Source organism: Elephantulus edwardii, unplaced genomic scaffold (genome assembly GCF_000299155.1).
Source record: "Elephantulus edwardii isolate Elephantulus edwardi_28Jun2011 unplaced genomic scaffold, EleEdw1.0 scaffold00218, whole genome shotgun sequence".
Taxonomy (NCBI): Eukaryota; Metazoa; Chordata; class Mammalia; order Macroscelidea; family Macroscelididae; genus Elephantulus; species Elephantulus edwardii.
The window spans coordinates 2,655,086-2,678,562 of NW_006399968.1; the positions used below are offsets into that span (position 1 = coordinate 2,655,086).

At 39.0% G+C, this 23,477-nt stretch overlaps 1 protein-coding gene across 1 annotated transcript in view; it reads left to right on the forward strand.

Moving 5' to 3' along the window:
• Positions 1-23,477, forward strand: part of LOC102859377 (F-box only protein 28-like) — a 49,977-nt gene that overhangs the window by 9,414 nt on the left and 17,086 nt on the right. Inside the window, exons 2-3 of the mRNA XM_006898059.1 lie at positions 12,014-12,123; positions 22,466-22,604. Coding sequence (XP_006898121.1) covers positions 12,014-12,123; positions 22,466-22,604 — 249 coding nt within the window. The remainder of the gene's footprint in view (positions 1-12,013; positions 12,124-22,465; positions 22,605-23,477) is intronic.

Here is a 23,477-nt window from a genome sequence, read left to right on the forward strand (position 1 = left end):
CCCGTAAGTATTTCTTTTCTGTAATAAACATATCATCCTATTGCCATCAAGTAGATTCTGACTCATTGAGCTTTCATCAGTGTTCTGAAGCTGTAAATCTATAGGAGGAAACTCATGATTCTAATAGCTGACGTTTATGTTTACAGCCCCACTCATTACTCATTGTGACACCATATTACTCAAGGCTCCTTAGTTACCCCAAATGCAGTCTCAGTTCAAAGATTTTAACAATATAACCCATATTCAAACTCCCCAATTGTCCCCCAAACATCCTTTTTTTCTAGCATAGAGATTACTAGATCTAGTGAAGGATCATAAATTACATTTAGTCTCTTCATCTCAAAAATTCTCACCATGTTTCCATCCTTTCCTGCCACTAGCTTGCTTAGAGTCCAGACCAGATGGTGTATAAACTATCTTGAAGTTTATATTTGTTCAGTTGTTTCCTTGTGATTCAGCTTCAGGTGTTTTAACTCTTTGAACAAAAATTTTAAAAACAGCTTGGCTCTCCCCCATCTCTTAAAATTTTAGTAGTATAGTGAGAACCCCTGTTATTGTCCTTAATCCCATGTTGTCTCAAGAATCCTTTTTATTTTAGTACCAACAGTTTCTGCAGCAGCAGAGATTGACAGTTGAGAATAATTATTTAAATCTGTATAGATGCATTCATCTCTATAGTGATGTTTTCACCTATAGTGAAAAAGGTATATGTGTGAGGGTCTGTATTCTTAATTTCTAATAAACTTATTGTAAAAGAAAGGATATGTCCTGATTTCTTTCTGTTCAGGAGATAAGCAGCTATTCTGAAGTAATAGCAAATTAACAAACCCTCCACATTTATTCTCTCATAATGAACAGAATTTATCCAAAGGTAAAGGTCTTCATTGTAGACTCAGAGTAACATGGTTCCCTGTAAATGATGAATTTGGACCCTGCCATACCTCACCATCTCTTAAATACTTGAGTGAATTGTTATACTCATTATGTCAGTTTAACTTGCCGAAGGTCATCCCTTGCTGACAATGTATCCAAAGTATGTGAGATGAAGTTTTACCATCCTTGCCTCTAAGGAGCCCCCTGGTTTCCCTTTTTCTAAGACATGTTTGTTTTTCTGCCAGTCCATGGGATATTCATTACTTGTCTCAACACCACAACTCAAAAGGCGTCGATTCTTTTTCTGTCATTCATTGTTCAACTTTCAGATGCCTAGCAGTAGGAAGAATCGTGGCTTGGATTAAACACACCTTAGTCTTAAAACTGACACCTTTGCTTTTCAGCACATTGAAGAGGTTATTGACAGCAGACTTTCTCAGTGCCACACATCTTTTGATTTCTTGGCTGCTTATACCGTAGGTATTGATTGCAGATATAAGTAAGATGAAACTGTTGGCAATTTCAGTCTTTTCTAAACTGTATATATCATGTGTGGCCTCTTAATGCAGTGGTGAGGATTTTTGTCTTCTTGATATTGAGATGTAATCAATATTGAAGGTTGTAGTCTTTGATCTGCAGCAAGTGTTAAATCTTGCTCACATTAATTACCTTTTATTTCCATAGCATGTCTTTACATAATGCCTTCATACTAGAATAGTTCTTAACGTAGTCATCATCATCATCTCTGAATCTTGTTATTAGGTACTGTTATGTTGCCTGTGACTTATAGCAACTCCATGAACAGTGAATCTGAACCTCTACTCGATCCTGTGCCATCTCATCATCGCTGATATAGTCAAGCCCACTTTCACCGTCACTGTGTAAATTTATCTTGCAGATGCTCTTCCTCTTTTTCAGTGGCCCTTTACCTGTTCAAGCAGGATGTCCTTTTCCAAAGACTGGCCCCTCCTGACAACAAGCCCAAAGTATTTAAGACGAAGCTTTACCATCCTCTCCTTTAAAGAGTGCCTTGTTGTATTTTCTCCAAGACAGACCTGTTTGTTTAGTCTGTGGGATATTCAGTACTGTTCCCCAGCACCACAGCTCAAAGGCATCGATTTATCTTTTGTCGTTTTCTGAACTTACAAGTTCATAGCAAGTAATTGGAAACAATAGCTTGAGTAAGGTGTTCCTTGGTCTATTAAACTGTCATCATTGCTCCTTTGGAGCAGTGGTCCTTTGGCAAGGTCCTTGACAGATTTTCTTTTCTTTTTTTTTTTTTTGCCAAAGCAGCACATTCTCTGAGAGAATACCCAAAGCTGTTTGCTGTTGTTGTTTGTCACTGAGCCGTTTGCAGCTCATACTGACCCCACGTACAACAGCTCTGAACTCTGCTCTGAGCCAACCTTATTGTCTCTGACACACCTACCCCCATAACTCCAGTCTGATTTACTATGCAAAGGCATTTAAGATCAGAACAAGTTATAGATAACATTGAGAATGAGAATCTCAGAACAGTTAGTTGTGCTCGTGCAAAACCTAGGCATAGAGTAAGAGGCAAGTAACTAAATAAAGCACGGGAACAACACTGCATGGTGTAAAATCAGAAAGGATGGTGTGTCGTGGTTGTATTCTTTGACCTTAACTTTTTCAATCTGAGCTGAGCAAATATTTTGAGAAAGTTGAGTGTACAAAAAAGAATGTGGCATCAAGAGCGGAAGACTTACCAGAAGCCTATGTAAGGCAGATGATACAACTCATGAGTAGTTGTTGTTGTTATGTGCCATTGAGTCACCTGCGACCCATAGTGACCCTATGTCCAGCAGCTCTGAACCTTGCCCTTCCAAACTGAGCCAGTCTCACTGATTCTAACACACCAACCCCCATCGCCCCAGTCACTTTATCAGTCCATCTCATCTGGGGTCTTCCTCTTTTGTGCTGTCCATCTACCCTTCCAAGCATGATAACTTTCTCCGAGGACTGGTTTCTCCTGGCCACGTACCCAAAGTATGTGAAATGGAGCTTCAAAAATCTTAGCCTCCAAGGAGAAACTTGGTTTCACCTTCTGCAAGACAGACCTATTTGTTTCCTTCGCAGCTCGTGGTATATTCAAGACTCTTCTCCAGCACCACAATTCAAAGGCATTGATTCTTCCTTAGTTGTCCAACTTTCTGATGCATAGTAAGTAATTGTGAAGACCTTGGCTTGGATTAGGCACACCTTAGTCTCTAGACTGACATCATCACTTTTCAGCACTCTGGAGATATCTGTGGAGCCGAGCAAGCTGTAATTGTTAACAACCACAGTCTCTTCTCCATCTATCATGATGCTGCCAGTTGGCCCCAATTGCCCTTTGTTTTCTTGATGTTGAACTTCAGTCCATATTGAAGACTACAGTCCTTGACCTTTTGCAGCAGGCACTTCAGGTCTTACTCTGTTTCATCAAGCAGGGCTGTTTCATCTGCATAAAGTAGGTTTTTGATGAGTTTTCCGCCAATCTTGATGCTAAATTCCTTGTTACAAAGCCCAGCTTCCTGAATGTTCTGTTCTGCATATAGATTGAAAAGGTATGGAGACAGGATGCATCCCTGACGCACACCTTTTCTAATTTTGAAACATGCAGTGTTTCCATGCTTTGTTCTGAGGACTGCCTCCTGTTTCAAGTACAGGTTTCGCATAAGTGCAATCACGTGTTCTGGGACTCCCATTTTCCTCAAGGTTAGCCACCATTTGTTGTGATCCATACAGTCAAATGCCTTTGTGTAGTCAAACATAGATAGACATTCCTTGAGTACTTTGCTTTTTGCCACGATCCATCTGACATTGGCGGTAATGTCTCTGTTGCCTTGACCTCTTCTAAATCCAGCTTGTATTTCTGATAGTTCTTTATCAATGCAGTGTTCCAGTCATTCCTAGATCATCTTCAGCCAGATTTTGCTAGTGTGTGATATTAGTGATACTGTTTGATTATTTCCACACTCTGTGGGGTCACCTTTTTTTGGAATGGGAATAAATATGGATCTCTTCCAGTCAGTTGGCCAAGAAATTATCCTCCAGATTTCTTGGCACAACATGGTGAGCACATCCAAGGCAGAATCTGTTTGTTGAAATACATCAGTTGGTATTCCACCAATTCCTGGGCCTTTATTTTTTTTGCCAAGTCCTTCAGAGCAGCCTGAACTTCTCTTTCATTACCATTGCCTCTTGATTATATGTTTCTTGAAATTCTTCTGTATCAGCCAGTTCCTTTTGGTACAGTGACTCTTTATACTCCTTCCATCTTTTAATGCTTCCCGAATGTCCGTAGCATCCCTAAGCTTTGCAACTCATGCCTTGAATTTGTGCTTGAGAAATGTTGAGCAAGTTCAGCCCTTTTGATTTTCTGACTCCAGCTCCTTGCACATTTCATTTCACTTTGCCTTGTCTTCCTGAGTTACCCTTTGAAATCTTCTCTTCAGCTCCTTGACGTCTTAATTTCTTCCCTTTGTTTTGGTTTCTCGACATGCTAGTGAAATGTTCACAGTTTATTCTGACATTCATTTTGGTCTTCTTTGTAATGACTTTTTGCATTCTTCAAGAACAATATTCATGATATCTTCCCATAGATCTGATCGTTGTTCATTAATGTTCAAGGCCTCAAACCTATTCCTGAGTTGGTTTTTAAATTCGGGGCATAGACTCAAGTCATATTTTGATTTCTGTGGATATGATTTAAACTTCTTTAGCTTTAATTTTAACTTACATATGAGTAGTTGATGGTCTTTTCCATAATTGGCACTTGGCCTAGGTTTTTCTCACCTTTTCGTCTCCAGGATAGATCATATGATCGTCTGATTCAAAATGTCCCATGACAATTCATCTCATTTCTCTAATACATAATATGTCAGTATCTGTGTGTTCTATTTCTTAACAATGTCTAGTTTTCCTGCATTCATGCTTCTCACATTTCACCTGCCAATCACTAGTTTCTTCTTAAAGCTGTTCCTCCTCCTTTGTGTTTCAAAATTTGAATGCTCAGCCTTAGTAGCCGTATCTTTTCGTCTATTCGTCAAAGTGTGCTCTGCTGTACATAGGATTTTTGCAGGCCTGTTACATTTCAGAAGTGGATGGCCACTTCTTCATAGTCTGTCTTAATTTGTATGCTGAGTTTTAGAACAATATTTAACAGACAGGCATTTTACCAAGCAGATGAAAGACACTTCCCTTACAGAAATAACCAGTACATTCACTGTCCCCCCACCTAAACACGTGTGTCTAGTCTTGGTAAAATAATAAAATACCCCAGCTTTAGAGCTATACTTTAAATGGACTAATTTTGCGTTATAAATCAGCAGACTTTGTCAGAAGTTTTCATTAAACTGCTTCAGAGAAAATTTGAGTGTGTGTTTTCCAGAGGTCATTTTGCTTCTTTCTGAATCCTTATCAAAAGACATGTGTCCTTGTTTAAAGTATTAGTCAGTGCTTACTGAACATTCAGAAAAGGAAGCAGACCACATTAAATTTGGTATTTGGGGCTTTTTTTGTTTATTTTTTAATAAAATAATTGACTTAAAATCTTTTTCACTTTAGTTTTTATAATGATATCTTCATTTTTCTGAATCTGTGAACTTCTACTTTCTTTTTACCAATTTTCAACTTTTAAATTTCTGCTGAGAGTTTCAAAGCTTATAGTTTTCTTCATTTAAGGTTTATATACAGTGATTTCTGTTACCTCCATTACTATTTTCCAGAATTACATATTTACTATGAATATTGTAGTTTTTACAGAAAATTACCAGTCAAAATTGGGTGTTTCCCCAAACAATTCAAATGTGTCCTATGTGATCTTCATCTGACCTTATCTAGCTATTTACTCCGATCCTCAGTTAATTATGAAGGTTTGTGGTTACAAGAGCAAGCCCAGTGGCCCAGTGGCCACAAGAGCAAAACTGGTGTACTGGCCACTGCTGTGAGATTACAGTCACAGAAACCCTGGGGAGAATTGCCGCTCAATCCCACTTTTTGACAGCAGTGGGTTTGAGGTGTTTGCTACTTACAGACTCTTCTCCAGTCAGAACTTAGATGTAGTCATTTTTAGATATGCACGTGAGTTCCTGTGCTATTAAAAGGTACTTAAAACCTCACAGGCAGATAGATTCAGCACAGCAAAATTCTAGCATAATAAAATAATTTAGACATTACCATAGAAGGGAATTTGTTAAGAGTATTATCTCACCTTATTTTCCCCTTTTTAAATATATTGCTGCCAAACATTTCCATTCTTTCACGTCAGAATCGTCATTGAAATTGTTGACTCTACAAAGATAGAAATTAACTTTCTGTAAGAGAAAGAAGGAAGCTCTGGTGGCCTAAGGAGTTGCACTGCACCTCTGTGGCAGTTTGAAGCCACCAGCAGCTTCATGGGAGAAAGATGGGCATTCTCCCTTGGGAACCCCCTAAAGTATCAGTTACGAATTGGTTTTCACTCACTGGCAGTGACAGGTGACTGACTGACTTGCTGGCAATGACTAGTGATAGAAGAATGGCTCAGTGTTGCCTCTCCTGCTGAGTTGTATGTGTGATAATTTTTAAGACATCAGATAGTTTTTGGGTTTTTTAAAAAGAAATTGAGTTTTTTATAGCCTAAATTCTTAATTCCCTAAGGCAACCATTTGCAGATATGTTTTAATTATGTATTAACTTTGTTTTGTGCTATGAAAGAGATGAGTGTAGCCCATTTATACTGTAAATACACAGAGGCACGGACTCTTTCTTTTCTCCACTAGTACAGTAAGAAATTGTATTTTTCTCTTGCAGGGTTCCAGTACTGATGTTTTCTGGCAGTATGGCTGTTCAGCATTGGGTCATAGCAAAGAATAGTGCTGGGATGGCAGGGGTGGGGGGGGGGTATGAGATCTTACATTTTCATTACAATACTAAGATGTTTTCACCTTTTCCCACTTTTTAAAAAAAATTGCTATCTTAGTGACAGTTTACAAAATGGATAGGTTTCTATTCATTCATTGATACCCTTTTCCCCTTTCCCCCCTCCCCTATTTCCCTTTGTAATGCATGGCTTGTTCCAGATTGTTGTCATATATATAACATCTAATCATCCATTCCTTTCCTATAGCCCTACAGCTCACCTATTCCAGTCTAGTGTTGATTGTCTATCCATTATTTTCCTACTCCTCCCTCCCTCACTCCCCTCCATCCTATTTTATAAGTGATTTTCTGCAATATTCTTTTATGACTGAGATATTTCATGCAGCATAATGTCTTCCAAGACTGTAAAATTCTTCAGAAAACACCACAAGATAAAGGTAAATAATCCAATCAAGCAATGGGCACAGGATATGAACAGACACTTCACCAAAAAAGACATTCAGATGGCTAACAAGCACATGAAGAAATGTTCAAAATCCCTAACTCTAAGAGAGATGCAGATTAAAACAACTATGAGATATCATCTCACCCCAATCAGAATAGCACAATTTAACAGAACAGCAAGCAAGAAATGCTGGCGAGGTTGTGGAGGAACTGGAACCCTTATTCACTATTGCTGACAGTGTAAAATGGTGCAACCCCTGTGGAAGGCGGTATGGTGCTTTCTCAAAAAGTTGCAAATAGAGATACCATTTGACCCAGCAATTCCACTACTGGGAATACACCCCACAGAGACCGTAATTGACATCCAAGCAGATATATTCACACCCATGTTTATTGCAACTTTGTTCACAATAGCCAGGAGTTGGAAACAACCTAAGTGCCCATCAACAAACAAATGGATAGAGAAGCTGTTGTATATACTACGCTGTAAAAAACAAGGAACTCATGCAGTATTATTCAAAATCGGTGACTCTGGAAGACATTATGCTGAGTGAAGTATCTCTGTTACAAAAGGACAAATACTGCATGGTGCCATTGTTGTAAAACAGGACTGACATCGGGGTTGGGGTGAGAAAGATGGGTTCAGTAATGTATACTGCATTGAAACAGATGAGAGAGAAAACTGTTTAAAAGGGATATGTGATTAGGCATTTTTGTCATGACACGAGTCCAGAGCAAAGGCTGCATAGTGGAGTGGACCTGGGGGGGAGGGATTGTGAAACAATGAAAGAATTTTTCTTTTACTTTTCCAAGAGGGTAGTGTACTATGGGGGAGGGTTGGGAGGGGAGAAAAGTACAACAGTGAATGAATGGAAACCCAAAGTCTCTGTAAATTTTCATTGAAATTAATAATAAATTTTAAAAAAGAAATTAAAAAAATTCGTCAGAAAAAAAACTAGGGACAACTTTAGAAGCCTTAATCTGTGGCATTAATAATCCTCAAAGTATAACAAAAAACCTACAACCAGGAAAGGATGAAAGAGATGAGTGGGACTTTTGTAAAAATCAAGACTTTAGTTAAATAAAAAACCTTTTCAAAAAAGGAAGCCCACAGACTGGGGAAAATATTTGGCAATGACATCTCTGATAAGGAACTCACAGCTAAAATTTGTAGAATACTCTAGAACCTAAACAAGAAAAAGGCAAACAACCCGTTCCCAAAATGGACACAAGATATGAATAGCCACTTCATCAGAGAAGAAAGTCAGATGACAAACAAACACATGAAGAAATATTTGAAATTCCTAGTTAGAGATGCAAATCAAAACAACAATGAGATCTCACCCCAGTAACAGTAGTCTGCTAATGGGGCAGCAAACAACAGATGCGAAACTTTTCCTGCTGCAGGAGGTCAAGGACTGCAGCCTTCAATATGGATTGAAGCTCAGCATCAAGAAAATAGAGATTCTCACCTGGGCCAATTAGCAGCATCGTGATACACAAGAAGAGACTGAGGTTTTTAACAGTTTCAGTTTGCTTAGATCCATAATGTACACTCTTAGTACCAGTAGCCAGGAACTCAAAAGACGAATTGCATTGGGAGAATCTGCTGTTCAGGCCTCTCCAGAGTACTGAAGAACTGTGATGCCATTCTAGAGACTAAGGTGCACCTGATACAGGCCATGGTCTTTGCCGTTAACCACTATGCATCAGAGAGCTGGACAGTGACTAAGGATGGTGAAAAATCAATGCCTTTGAGTAGTGATACTGGAGAAGAGTATTGAATATACCATGGACTGCTAAAAGAACAAACAAGTTCGTCGGAGATGGTGAAACCAGGTTGCTTGTTGGAGGCAAGGATTTTGAAGCTCTGTCTAACATACTTTGGCCATGTTGCCCAGAGGGACCAGTCCTTGGAGAGGGACATCATAGTTGGAAGCGTGGAGGGACAGTGCAGGATGAGATGGCTTGACAGTAACTGGGATAATGGGGGTAGGTGTGTTGGAGATAGTGAAATTGCCTCAAGATAGAGCAGAGTTCAGAGCTGTTGTACATAAATAAGGTCTCATGAGTGACCTTATGAGTCGCAGGCGACTCGATGGCACATAACAAGAGCAACAGCGTGGAGCGCTAGAGGCCTAGTGGTAAGGAGTTCTGTGCTGCCAACAAAGAGACACGTGGTTTGAATTCATTAACTGCTCTGCAGTATAGGTCAGTCCCCTCCCACATGATTTACAGCCATGAAAACCCACTGGAGGGTCAGCTAGGAGTTGGTTCTGACTCAACGGGACAGAACAACAATCCCTGGTGCCTAGGGATAAGGAGTGCACTGCCAACCCAGCACACAACCTAGCCACACAGTTCAAATCAGTTAGCTGCTCCACAGGAGAAAGATGGGCAGTGTTCTCTCATGAAACGCCACTAGAGGATCAACTATGAGTCAGTTTCCACTCAGTGGTACACAACAACAGCCCATCAAGAGTTGTGCTGCTAACCCAAAGGCTGAACCTGGAAGTTCACATTCGCTAGTGGCTCAAAGAGAAAAAGATGGGCAGGCTCTTCCCATGCCGTTTCTACAGTCTTAGAAACCTAGTGGAAGTCAACTCTACATCACTTGTGACTTGAGGGTGGTGAATTTTCTTAATTTCTATTCTTTGAGCCACATGCAGTGCTGTTTTCTAAAGGCTTAAGGAGATACGGTGCCATCACACTGAGAACTATGTGCTTTCTTGTTTTCTAGAATTTTTTAAGTAGTAGCCAGTAGAGTACAGAAGCAAATATGAGAATTTAGCTGGTTTCTGTTAAGCTACTTGTAAACAGACTTGAAGAAATGTAAACTTGTGCCATCTCTAAAATATTTCGTTTAGAAAATAATTACTTTTCACTTTAAAAAAAAATTTTATTATTTTTTGTGCATGTACCATCAAATCAGATCTGACAAGTACAGGAGGAAATTGTACCACATTTGAACCGTGTACCTCTGGGATTGCAGTACAGCTTCTTGCCACTAGGCCACCAGAGCTCCCCTGCTTTCCACTTTTTATTGTTACTATATATTGAATTTGTTTAATTTTTAAATTAGACACTAGACAGATGTTGATGCCTAATTTAGGGAAGCCAAGAAAACTCCTTGCTGCCAGGTTAGAATTAATTCATAGCTGACCCTATATTGGGTTTCAGAGACTGTGGGAATTGCACAAAAGGAGATTGCTCATCCTTTCCATCGGCATCCCTAGTGAATTTGAACTGCCTCAGAGGCTCAACCTTTGATTTAGCAGAACAGTTCCATATAGACAAGGCCTCCAGGGCCCACAGTGCCCACCATATTTTAAAATACCATTTTGTGACCTTACCATTAGTATCAGTACCATGTTTTCCTCTATATTACCTTTATTATCTTCAATGTGACTTGCTTTGACTTTGGACTTCTCTGGCATTCACTATAATAGACGCTTCGGTGGCTTCAATCCAATATGCCAGAATTTTTGTCCCTGTGATCTCAAGAGAAAGGCATTTGCACTTGAGTCTTGTAAGAGATAGAAAGAAGCATAAATGGTCCTTGCTTATCTGGCTTGGTAAGATTCGTCTCAGTGTCTGGTACTTGCAGCATCCATACAGTGAATGTTCATGTCCTCATTCGTGAATGACTCTTTGAATCTCTAGAGAAATTCTCAGGGCTTGAAAAACTGAGCTGCACTGCCAACCTGAAGACACACATTTTGAGTCTACCAGCTTCTCATTAGGAGAAAGATGGGCATTCTCCTCCCATGCAGTTTACAGCTTCTAAAAACACATTGGAGTTTCAGCTGCAAGTCAGTTCTGTTTCAACAGCACATAACAAATTTAACCAAGATAACGACAATGCTGCAGTATCTCAGAAACTTAAGTATACTTAACTAGTAATTTTTCTGTATTTCTTTAAAACTTATTATGTAATTTAACATATTTGTTGCTGTTATGTGCCGTTGAGTCGTTCTTTCATTTAATCCTAATGATATCCTTGAGTTAGATCTTATCTCCAGTTACAGATGACTAGCTGGCTTGCTCAAGAATATTAATATGAAATGGACTCAAATTCAGGTGTTCTAACTACTAGTACTGTTTCTACACAAGGTATTTCTTAAGGATTCAAAGTACTTGAGAAACTATTACACTAGTAAGATATTTTGGAATATGGCCATCATAAACTCTCCATGTTTAATACAAATCACTAGAAGAAATAAGAATTTTCCTTGTGATTATTGATGGTGCATATTTTGTGAAAGCTTGACTTCAAGTTTGAATACATATTGTCTAAAAGCAAATTTCAAATTCTAAGGGCCTTTCAAATGTTTCTTTGTTTTTAAGGACTGACTATATATTGTATATATATCTTCTCTGACCATAATAGTAGGGATATGTTCTGAACATAGAACCAATATCTAAAGAAGTTGTTGTTGTTGTATACCATTGAGTGGAAACCGACCCAGAGTTGACCTTCCAGCAGGTTTTCAGAGGCAATAAATCACATGGGAAGGAGATTGCCTGTCTTTCTCTTGAAGAGCAGATGGTGGAGTCAAACTACCTATCTTTGTGTTGGCAACACAATTCCTTACCACTAAACTACCAGAGCTCCGTATATATCTTAGGTAAATGAAAATAATGTGTAGGCCAAAGAGTAATTTCTGAAAGCAGAGTTGAACTGTGTGAGAGATTTACCCACACATGTTGATTCAAGTTCGGAAGCAAGCTAGCAACAATACTGGTACAGAGAACTTTGACCATCTGTCATGAGTCTAAATTAATTGTTACTGATTGATTTATTTACTTTTTTTCTCATCTCTCCCCATAGGTTTGTAAAAGAATGGACTTAGTTTGCCAGAGAATGTTAAATCAAGGATTTCTGAAAGTGGAGAGGTACCATAATCTGTGTCAGAAACAAGTTAAAGCACAACTCCCAAGGTATGTCATAGTGAGAAATGGCAGTAATTTTATAATTGAGAAGGGGGGTGTTTTGGTTTCTTGTAGTTGTAGTATTTATTTATATGTATGAGATCATAAGCCACTTGGGAAAAGCCAATCTTGGTTGGTGCTGACACCCAATCACACTGGAGGCTAATGAGTGGGCCAACAGACCAGGAGGGACCAGCCAGGGACACCGTGTTGGCTGAGCGTCAGGAGGCATGATGTGCTCTGTCCTGGCCGGGGAGGCAGCCTAAAGCAAAGATGTATTCCTGCATGGAACATGGAATCTCCATGCCAGGAGCCTTCCTAGACCATTTCCATGCATCTCTTCACTTGTCTACCCTTTGGTTACAGTAAATCTGTTAAGTATGATATGTTGTTATTAGGTGTTGTCATGATGACTATAACTCACAGAAACCCTGGGAAGAACTCATGGAAACCCTACCCTATCTTGCACCATCCTCATGATCTCCTGTATAGTTATAGCTGTTATTGTAGTCACTCTTGTCAGTCCATCTTCTGATGAGCTCCCTCTGCAACCCTTAGCCTTTCCCAGAAGAACGTCTTTTTCCCACTGCCACAGACTGGCCTCTCATGTCAACATGCCGATAGTATGTGAGATGAAGTTTCACTCTCGTTACCTCAAAGGAGTATCCTGGTTGTACTTCATTCAAGACAGACATGTTTATTCTTTTTGCTGTCTCTGATATATTCAGACCTCTTCTCCAACACCACAACTCAAAGGCATCAATTCTTCTGTTACTCATATTCACTGCCTGACTTTCAAATGCTTAAGAAGCAATTGAAAAGACTGTGGCTTGGATCAGGCTCACCTTATTCTTTAAACTGACATCTTTGGCACTTTAAAGAGGTCCTTGGTTCTCCCAGTGCAAGTAAAATGAAATCATTAACACCTTTTCTCCATCTCTTATGATGTTGCCTGTTCCAGTGGTGAGGATCCTTCTCCATCCCCTTGATAGTAAGATGTAATCCATATTGAAGATTGTGATATGTGATCTTCTTCAGTGAGAGCTTCTCATAGTCTTCACTTTCTGCAAGCAAAGTGGTTGATTAGTCTTCCTCCAATCCTGATCTCTCATTCCTCATACAGTCCAGCTTCTGCTGAGCATACAAGTTGACTAGATTTAGAGAAACCCTGATGCACATCTTGCCTGCCAGTAAACCAGACCATGTACCCTTCTGTTCAGCAGCTGCTTTTTGGTATATTTGTAGGTTTCTCCTGAGCACAGGCAATGTTCTGGGATTTCCATTCATTCCATTCCATGTTTTCTGATTTTTATGAGTCACACCATCATATTTCAACTTTGTGATATTCTCTGCTTTCAGCCAAGATTCATCTCACATCAGCAGTCAGCAGTTATATCCCTAATTCTATGGCCTCTTCTGTGTCTAGTTGAGTTTCTGATAGTGTACTGTTCTACTAATGTTTTAATCTTCAGCAACATTTTACTTAAATATGATACTAATTATATTCTTCAATAATGGATCACTCACCTTTGTTTGGAATGGGAATAGATACGGATCTCTTCTAGTCAGTTGGTCAGGTGTTGTCTTCCCCATTTCTTGGCATAAGCTAGTCAGAACATTCAGGGCTGCATCTTTTTGTTGAAACACCTCCTCTGGTATTCCATCAGTTCTGGAACTTTTTTAACCAATGCCTTCAGTGCAGCTTGAACTTCTTCCTTCATTACCATTGGTTCTATGCTACTTCAATGTATACCAATTCATTTTGGTACAGTGACTTGGTTTATTCCTTCCATTGTCTTTTAATGCTTTTTTGCATCATTCAGAATTTTCCTAACATCCTTCAGTTACTATATAGCTTGAGGCTTGAATTGAGTTTTTAATTCTTTCAGCTTAAAAAAATGCTGAGGCCATGTTCTCCTCTTTTGATTTTCTAACTCCAGGTCTTTGAGCATTTCATTATAATACTTTGATTTGTCTTCTTTAGCTGCCTTTTGAAATCCATTCAGGACTGTTTCCTCTGCATTTATTTCCTTTCTTTTGGCTGTTTCCATTCCTTCGCAAGTTTCAGAGTCTCTTCTGACATCCATTTTGGTCTTTTCTTTCTTCCTTGTCTTTGTAATGCTTTCTTCACTTATGGTATCTTTGACAACATCCCATAATCCCTCTGGTCTTTGGTCATTAATGTTCGCTGCATCAAATCTGTTCTTTACATATACTGATAGATTTACAAAGTTCAAATGCATTGGTTTTCACCCAAGATCCTTCCCATTTCCTTCATCCTCCTGTCAAATTGCGCAATCTTATGATTACCCCCCCACCCCCACCCCCCTTTCCTCAAACCTCTGTTTTCACCCTTTTCTTGAGAAGGTTTTTAAATTCATTTGGGATAGGCTCGGTTATATTTTGGTTCTCGTAGATTTTTTCTTTTTAAAATTTTCTTCAACTTGAATTTGAACTTAAATCTATGTAGTTGATGATTTATTCCACAGTCAACCCCAGGCCTGTTTTGACTGCTGTAATAGAGTGTCCTCATCAACTCTTTCCCTGATGTAGTCAGTCTGATTCCTGTCTAGTCCACCCGGTGAGGTCCATGAATATAGTAACTGTGTCTTTTAAAATTCATATTTGCAACGAATAAGTCACTTGACTGTACAGAATTCTGTCATCTCAGTCCCTAAGGCCATAGTTCTTCTGGACCTGGTAGAGGTGACAGGTAGGTGGTGTGTTTGGTGAATCCTGGACATGAGGGGTTGGGGTAAGGACTGCCAAGATAGACTTGATTCCTTTCCTTAAATAAGCCACTGGATGGTAGGCTACTCCTGTCATGCTTCCTGGCATACACTAGCTCTCACATATAGAGAACATAGAAACAAGGAAGAAAAGTTCCTCTTAAGCAGACTGTTTCCAAGGAAGGAATATCTAATGGGTAGGTTTCATTGCAGCTTTCACTCTGAGGCAGACTCAGAAGCAGGACAGGCCATCCACTTCTGACATAACAGGCCTTTGAAAACCTTGTGAATAAAAGTGGAACATTGTTGGATATAGAGATAGTTCCGGAAGATGAGACCCCTCGGATTAGAAACAGCTGCAAACATACGTTAATAATTAGAATGTAGAAAGTATAAATTTAAGAAAAATAAGATTACCAGAAATTTAAAAGAGCACATACATCGTAGTCATTAGTGAGCTGAGATAGAATGGTATTGGCCATTTTTAATCAGACAGTCATATGATCTGTCATGCCGAGAATGACAAAATGAAAAGGAATGCTGTTGCGTTCATAGTTTTTTAAAAACAAACACATTCTGAGATCTGTTCTATTAAAGTACAGTGCTTTAACAGGACACTATTACATGCATACATTGAAAACCTGTTACATGTACACCAAGCACTAAAGCCTGATGAAGACATTGAAGACTTACCAACTACAGTTGATCAAACAGATAATCAAGATGCACTAAAATAATTGACGGCTCAAGTGCAGAAGTTGTAAACGAGGAAGTACTGGTCCTAGGAAGTACTACCCTGAACTCACCTGATCTTGTCTTCTGATCTCGGAAGCTAAACAGGATTGGGCCTCACTTCTTGTTATTGTTAGGTACCATTGAGTCAAGTGCAGCTTATAGTGATCCTGTGAACAACAGATCTAAACCCTGACCTATCCTGTACCATCCTCACAATCTCTGACACATTTGAGTCCATTGCTGCAGTCATTATGGCAGTCCATCTGGTTGAGGGGCTTCCTCTCTTTCACCATCCCTCCTAGCAACATGTCCAAAGTATGTGAGACAAAGCCTTATCATCTTTGCCTCTAAGGAGCCCTCTGACTATACCTTCTCCAAGACAAGTGTAAAAGATAAACTAATTAACAAACATACCTGTTTGTTCTGGCAGTCCATTCAGTACTCCAACATTTCATCTCAAATATGTCAATTTTTCTGTCCTGCTCTCAGATGTATAACAAGTAATTGAAAAGTCCATGGCCTGAATCAGGTGCACCTTTATCTTAGTCTGGTCAAAAACAGCACAGTAAATAGAGAACTGCTTGTTGAAGCTGGATTTAAAAGAGGCTGTGGCACCAAGGATATTATTACTGATTCATGTGGAGCCTGGCTGAAAGCAAAGAATACCAGAAGAATGTCTATTTTTTGCTTTATTGAATATGCAAAGGCAATTGACTGTGTATGGCTGACATTCAGAAGAATGGGAAGCCCAGAACACTTCCTTGCGTTCATGTTACGCGTCAAGGTTTTATCTTTTCGCCATACCTGTTCAATGTGTATGCTGAGCAAATTATTCAAGAAGCTACACTCTATGAAGAGGAATGTGGTGGCATCAGGATTAGAGGAAGACTCAATAACTTTTGTTACGCACACACACAACCTTGCTTGCTGACAGTGAAGACTTAAAGCACTTGTTGGAAAAGATTAAAGAGTACAGCTTTCAATATGGAATGCATCTATCTCAACATCAAAAAGACAAAAGTTCTTACCACTGGATCCACAGGCAACCTCATGATAGATTGAGAAAAGATTGAGACTGTCAAGGACTTTGTCTTATTGGCTTTACAGTCAGCACACTATGTGCCAGGACATCAGGAGATGTGTTGCACTAGAAAAGTCAGCAATCAGGGTCCTCTCAAAAAAAGCAGTGATGTCAGTTTGCAGGAAGTATATTACTTTCCATGAATTAGGTTAGTCATTCCAGTAAATTATGGAAATAATTTAACTTAAGAACACTCACCCAGCTCTAGGTAACTAGATTCATACAAAGAATGCCACTTAATGCAATTGGAAACAGAATGGAGAAGTGGGACTATGAAAATTTTATCTGTCAACATTGTACTGGAAGGTCCAGCCAAGGAAATTAAACAAGGAAATAAAGGAAAAGGCCTCCACATTTGGGAAAGAAGTGAAACTATGTATAAAGGGCCTAATAGCACACACTCATGCATGCGTGTTTGTGTGTGTCTGTGTTCCAGAAAGATAACACTAATTAATTATTAGCATAATAAAAAATGGGTTGCAGAGTCCATGGAGCTCTGGTGGCCTAGTGGTAAGAACCTGTGCTGTAATCCCAAATTCATGCAATTCGAATTTGCCAGCTGCTCTGTGAGAGAAAGATAGGATTACCTGATTCTGAAAACCTGCTGGAGGGACAGCTATGAGTTGGTTCCAACATGACAGTACTCAATAACAACAGAGTACATGATCCGTATACAGGCACTTTCCAGCTTAGAGATATTTCCACCTTTGTACAACCTGTGCCTATAATCAACCCCCATAGAGCCTTTCCTCTTCACAGATCTAATGACCTGATTAATCACAGTTCCTCAGCCATTTCTTCTTTCTCCTGCTCCAGGCTGTAGCCTTCTCCAAGACCCTGGGTCCCTTTCTCCCATCCTTTTGTTTTCCCTTCTTCTTCCTTATCCTTCCCCCACTTTTTTCCCTTGGTGACACTTGCCATTGTTGCCTGCCTCTGCCAACCTATTCATTTGGCCAAACATGCCTAACCAAGGCTGTGATACTCTAGCCCCTCACACCATTCCTTCATCCTGCCTAACAGTCAGGCCATCCATTGGCCTAGCAGAGTTGCTAGCTCCCTCACCTGCTGGACCACTCTTAGCAGACCTGCAGTGCCCTGCTATACATTCTCCCCTTGGTATCTGCAGGTTGTGCATTTATGAGTTTGACCAACTGTAGTTAACAAATATTTGGGAAAAGGGTGGCAGTTAAGTGGACAAAACAATCCCTAAAAAACTAAAAGGGCCTTGAAGTACTATTTTCTATAGCATTTACATTGTGTTAGGTTGCACTGTGGTTTGAATCCACCAGCTTCTCTGTGGGAAGAGGATAGGCAGTCTTTTCCTATATGATGTACTGCCCCTGAAAACCTGCTGAAGGGTCAGTTATGGATTGGTTGTTATTTGACAGTACGCAATAAAAACAAAAGAGTTGCTTTAAAGTATATGGAAGATCTGTGTGGTTATATACAAATACTAGCCTGTGTTATGTAGGGGATGAGCTATAGATTTTTTTTATAGTGAGTGTGTCCTGTAACCAATCCTCCTGACATACTGAGGTGGTTATGTTAAAGAGTACCTAGTGACAGTCTGACTAATTGACATTAGATAAAACCTGGGGAGCTGTTTTGACTTAACATTCAACTTAAAGACAGATTTAGGAACAGAACTTATTTGTAATCCCATATCTACCTTTACAAAAATTTATTCTCTTTCTGTACACTTAATAAACAATCTGAAAAGCGAATAAAGGAGACAATTCTATTTATAGCAGCATTAAAAGGAAAAAATTACCTAGGAGCAAATGTAACAAAGTCAAGATTTATATACTGAAAAGTACAAACTACTAGTGGAAATAACCAAAGAAAACTTGGGTGGAAGGACATCTCATGTTCATAGATTTGAAAATTTTGTATTATTAAGATGGTATATTCTTCAAATTGATCTACAGAAAGAACATGATCTCAGAAATCATGTAAAAATATGAGACCCAAAATAGCCAAAGAAGGTTGCAAGAGTCACACTTGGCAATGCCAGAATTGACTACAAAGCGACAGTAACCAAGAACAGTATGCTACCAATATAGGGCTAGGCAGATACAGGTCTGTGGAGTACAATTCAAGTTCAGAAATACACCTTTATGTTCTGTGCCATGAACCTAACTTTGAGATCCTATAGGACTAAGTTGAACTGCCCACAGGATATCCTAACTAAAATTTTTACAGGAGGAAGCTCTGGTGTCTTTGAAACAAAGAATTGTGCTGCTGACCCAGAGGCACGCACGCAGTTCTAACCCACCAGCAGCTCCATGTGAGAAATAGGGTTGATCTCCTGCCGTGTGATTTACTGCCTCTGAAAATCCACTAGAAGATCAGCTATATGTTGACTCCACCTTGATGCTACATAGCAACAATCTACAGTTACACATAACCAGATCTTTTCTCTCTAAAGAGAAGGTTTAAACATTAAACGTTCATAAAAACATGAAATAAAAATCACTAAAACATTAAAAAGAAAGGTTTAAACGTTGACCCTTTATTTAGCACCTTACTTAAGAAACCAGGTCTCTGTCAGTTTCAACAGAAGTGCCAGGACAGCGCAATGAGAGAATACAATGTTTTCTTCAAGAGATACTGGCACAAGGAGATATACATGCAAAAAATTGGCTGCTTCCTCAAACTACCAACAGAAGTCACTTGCAATACCTAAAGTTAAGAGCTAAACCATAAAACTCTCAGACAAAAACACAGTAATAAATATCTTAGGGTACTGTAGAGAAGTCAGATCCATAAGATGAGGGGATAAGTGTGTGTAGGGATGTTTGTGTAAAGAGAGAATGATCTGTAAATGAGAGAACTCCAAGACCACTTTAGATTGTGTGTAGTCACCACTTTTCTATCACTCTTATTTAATGAAAAATGTTTCTTTTCTCTGTCAGGTTTCCAACTTGCACATGCTCTTGAGCTTTTACAGGTTTTATTGTATGTATGTGTAATATATACAGCAAGTTCCAGGACTTAGTAGTAAGGAACTGTGATGACAACCCAGAGGCACACAACATGTTCAAATCCACCAGCTGCTTTTTTTAAATTTTATTTTATTATTTTGTGTGCGTGTACCATCAAATCATATCTGACTGGTACAGGAGGATATTGTCCCTCCTTCTCCAGCAGAGCATCTGGTGTATTCGAACCATGTACCTCTGGGATTTTAGTGCAGCTTCTTGCCACTAGGCTGCCAGAGCTCCCCCACCAGCTGCTTTGCAGGAGAAAGATGGGCAATCTCCTGTGCAATTTACTGTTCAAACTCACTGGCACCTAACAACAACAACAACAAATATATATAAAGATGGATGGGTGGGTGGGTGGATGGATGGATGGATGGATGGATGGATGGATGGATGGATGGATAAAAAGCCCTGGAGGAATAGCATGTTGAGTTGCTAATCAAAAGGTTAACAGTTCTAATCCATCCATCACACTTCCACAAGAATCAGCGGAGGGTTACCATGAGCCAGCAGCAAATTGATGGCAGAGGATTTGGTTTTAATGTATTTGTGTAGCGACATTTACTTCAGTTAATTGACTCACTACATCATGAAGGCTGGCAAGCACAACTGTGGTTGAGACAGCAGTCTAGAGATTCCTGCTGTCTCATGGAATTGTGGAAGCCTAGTCCTCTCACTCTCTGCAAGCAAGGTTGTGTCGTCTACTTAATGCAGGTTATAGATGAGTCTTTCTTCCATCTTTATGCCACATTCTTCTTCATATAGCCCAGCTTCTCAGAATTACTTGTTCAGCATACAAATTGGATACAAAGAAAGGATACAATCTTGATGCACAGCTTTCTTGATTTTAACTATGCATTGTCCCCTTGTTCTGTGGGGACAACTGCTTCTTGGTGTATGTAATTTGCTTGAGCACAATTAAGTGTCGAATTCCCATTCTTCTCCATGTTATCCTTAATTTGTTATGATTTACACAGTTGAATGCCTTTGCAGTAAAACCACAAGTAAACGTCTTTGGTATTTTCTGCTCTCAACAAGATCCACTTGACATTAACAAGAATTTTCCTTGTATCTTAATCCATCTTAGATATTTGGACATTCCTTGTTGATGTATTATACCAGCCATTTTTCAGTGGAATCATTAATTATCAGAGAAATGCAAATCAAAACTATGTTACTTTGTACCATTGAGTTGAAACTGATGCATAGCTGACCCTCCAGCTGGTTTTCAAAGGCAGTAAATTGCACAATAAGAGGTTGCCTATCTTTCTCTTGCAGAGAAGCTGATATATTGAAACCACATGCTTTTGACTTAGCAGCTTGACTCCTTAACACTAAATCAACAGAGTTCCCTTCATACTCATTATAAACAGTATAGTCAACTTAAAGTCACCAATCAAGCTGTAAATCTTTGCAGAAGCAAGGTGCCTTGGTTTATAACTGAGTGCTTTAACCACTATACCACCAGGCTTCCTCTTAAATGAACACCACTGCTATTAAGTTAATTCTAACTCATGGTGATGTTCATTGATTTTTCCAAGATTGTAAATCCTTACAGGAGTAAACAGACTCCCCATCCTTCTGTGGAGCCTCTGGTGGCTTCAGTATGAGCCTTTGAGTTAGCATCCCAACATGTAACACATACACCCCCACCCCTGCCTCCATAGCTCCTGATCTTCTGTTGTTACTGTTGTGTACCGTTAAGTCAGAACCAGAGGCAGTAAATCTCATGGGAGTAGACTGCCCATCCTTCTCACATGGAGCAGCTGGTGGATTCGAACCATGTGATTTTGGTTAACAGCACCACTCCTCATCCCTAGGCCACCAGATCTCCCACTTTTACTGAGCACCACTCCTCATCCCTAGGCCACCAGAGCTCCCACTTTTACTGATTACTATTATACTGATTAAATATTATACTGATTAAAATAAAATGACTAACAAAAGTTGGGTAAGGCGTGGAAAAATTAGAACTCTTGTACATTGCTAGTGGGATTATAAAATTGGTATAACCATTTTGACAGTTCTTGAAAAACTTTATCTAGAGTTAGCATATAATTCAGCAATTTCATTTCTAAATCTATCTCCCAAGCGTGCATCCTCACAAAAACTAGCCTATGAATGTTCATAGCATTACTTATGATAAACAGAAAGTAGAAACAGCCTAGATGTTTTATCAGCTGAATAAGTGTACATCTGTGCAATGAAGTATTATTTGACAGTAAAATAAAGGTAAAATTCTGATCCACTCCAAAGCATGGATGAACTTTTAAAACTGCTATGTGAAATAACCATACACACAAAAAAGAAAATTTACTCTACAATCCCATTTATATGGAAATGCCTAGAACAAGCAAATCCATAAAAACAGGGATTAGATCAGTGGCTGAGAGGACAATAATAATGATAGTTGCACAACTCTGAGTAACTAAAACCCACTAGATTGTACAGTTTGAAGAAGTGAATTTTGTGGTATATGAATGATGTCTCAACACAGCTGTGTAAGAAAATCTGGAACCACAGATTTGGTGAGGGGGGAGATTATACTTTCTGTTCATACATCTATTCATTAACTGTTTTCTCAAATATTTGAAAGCCATTAGATTTCATTTAGCCAGAAAACAAAAACCTAAACAAAAAACAAAAACTTTTTCAGATATTTTAGCAGCCCCTGGCAAGAATTTTTAGGTATAGTGATTCATTCATCAGAAGGTTATGGACCAATTTTAGACTTTAAATTAGCACAAAATGGTTAGTATGCCTTCATTAAGGCATATTTTAGTCTACAATACTACTTTAATAGCTGCCCTATTTTATTATAGGCGAGAGTCAGAAAGGAGAAACCATTCATTAGCTCGTCATGCAGACATCCTTGCTGCTGTTGAAACAAGGCTATCACTGTTAAATATGACTTTCATGAAGTATGTGGATTCCAATCTCTGTTGCTTCATCCCAGGAAAGGTAAAGTAGAATTGCTTACTTAGAGCAGTTGAATTACACTTTGTAAATTTTATGTTATTATAGTTATTTTTTGAAATGTCAATTGTTTGTCCTACTCTAAATAAGTTGCTGTGAATGTGTTTAGCTGCTTCTTTAGTTACCAATATAAATATCATTTGTGTGGCCTTTATTATTCTGATGGTGAAATATATGGTGGTAGTAGTTAAAATGTTCTTTAACAAACTTGTTAAAATTCCATAGTTAAAATTTTTTAATGAAGGTTTACAGAAAGTTTGGGTTTTCATTCATTGATTGCTGCATTTTTCCCTCCCTCCTTCTCCCTTTCCCTTCCCTAGTCCACTTTACAGTGCACCTGTTGTTCTAGATTTTTTATCATGCATACAGTGTCTAATCATACATTTCTTTCAGACAGATCTTCCCCTCATCTGTTCCAATGCATTGTTCATTATCTATCCACTCTATTCCTATTCTCCCTCCAACCCCTCATGTCAGTCTGGGGGGGTGGGATTTTAACTGAAGTTGACCGAGAACTTGGATTTCCATTCATTCATTCTTGCACATTTTTCTCCCTACCACCACTCAGTTTGCTTTTCTCTTTCTAAAAATTCTTTCATTGTTGCTCAGTTCTTCTTCCCCAAGTTCACTTTGCTATGCACCTTTTTTTGTTCTGGACTATTGTCATGCAAATAATACCTAATCATATATTTTATTCTTTGTTAAACTGCCAGAGATGCAGCAGTGAACAAGCCAGATGCTGTAACTGCTAACAGGATTTTTTAAATTTTGAGAAGAGATAGGAGAGGCAGATTGGTTTTTGCTCTGCTTAAGAATTGTTTAAAAAAAAAACCCAAAAAAATAAAAAAAAAAAAGAAT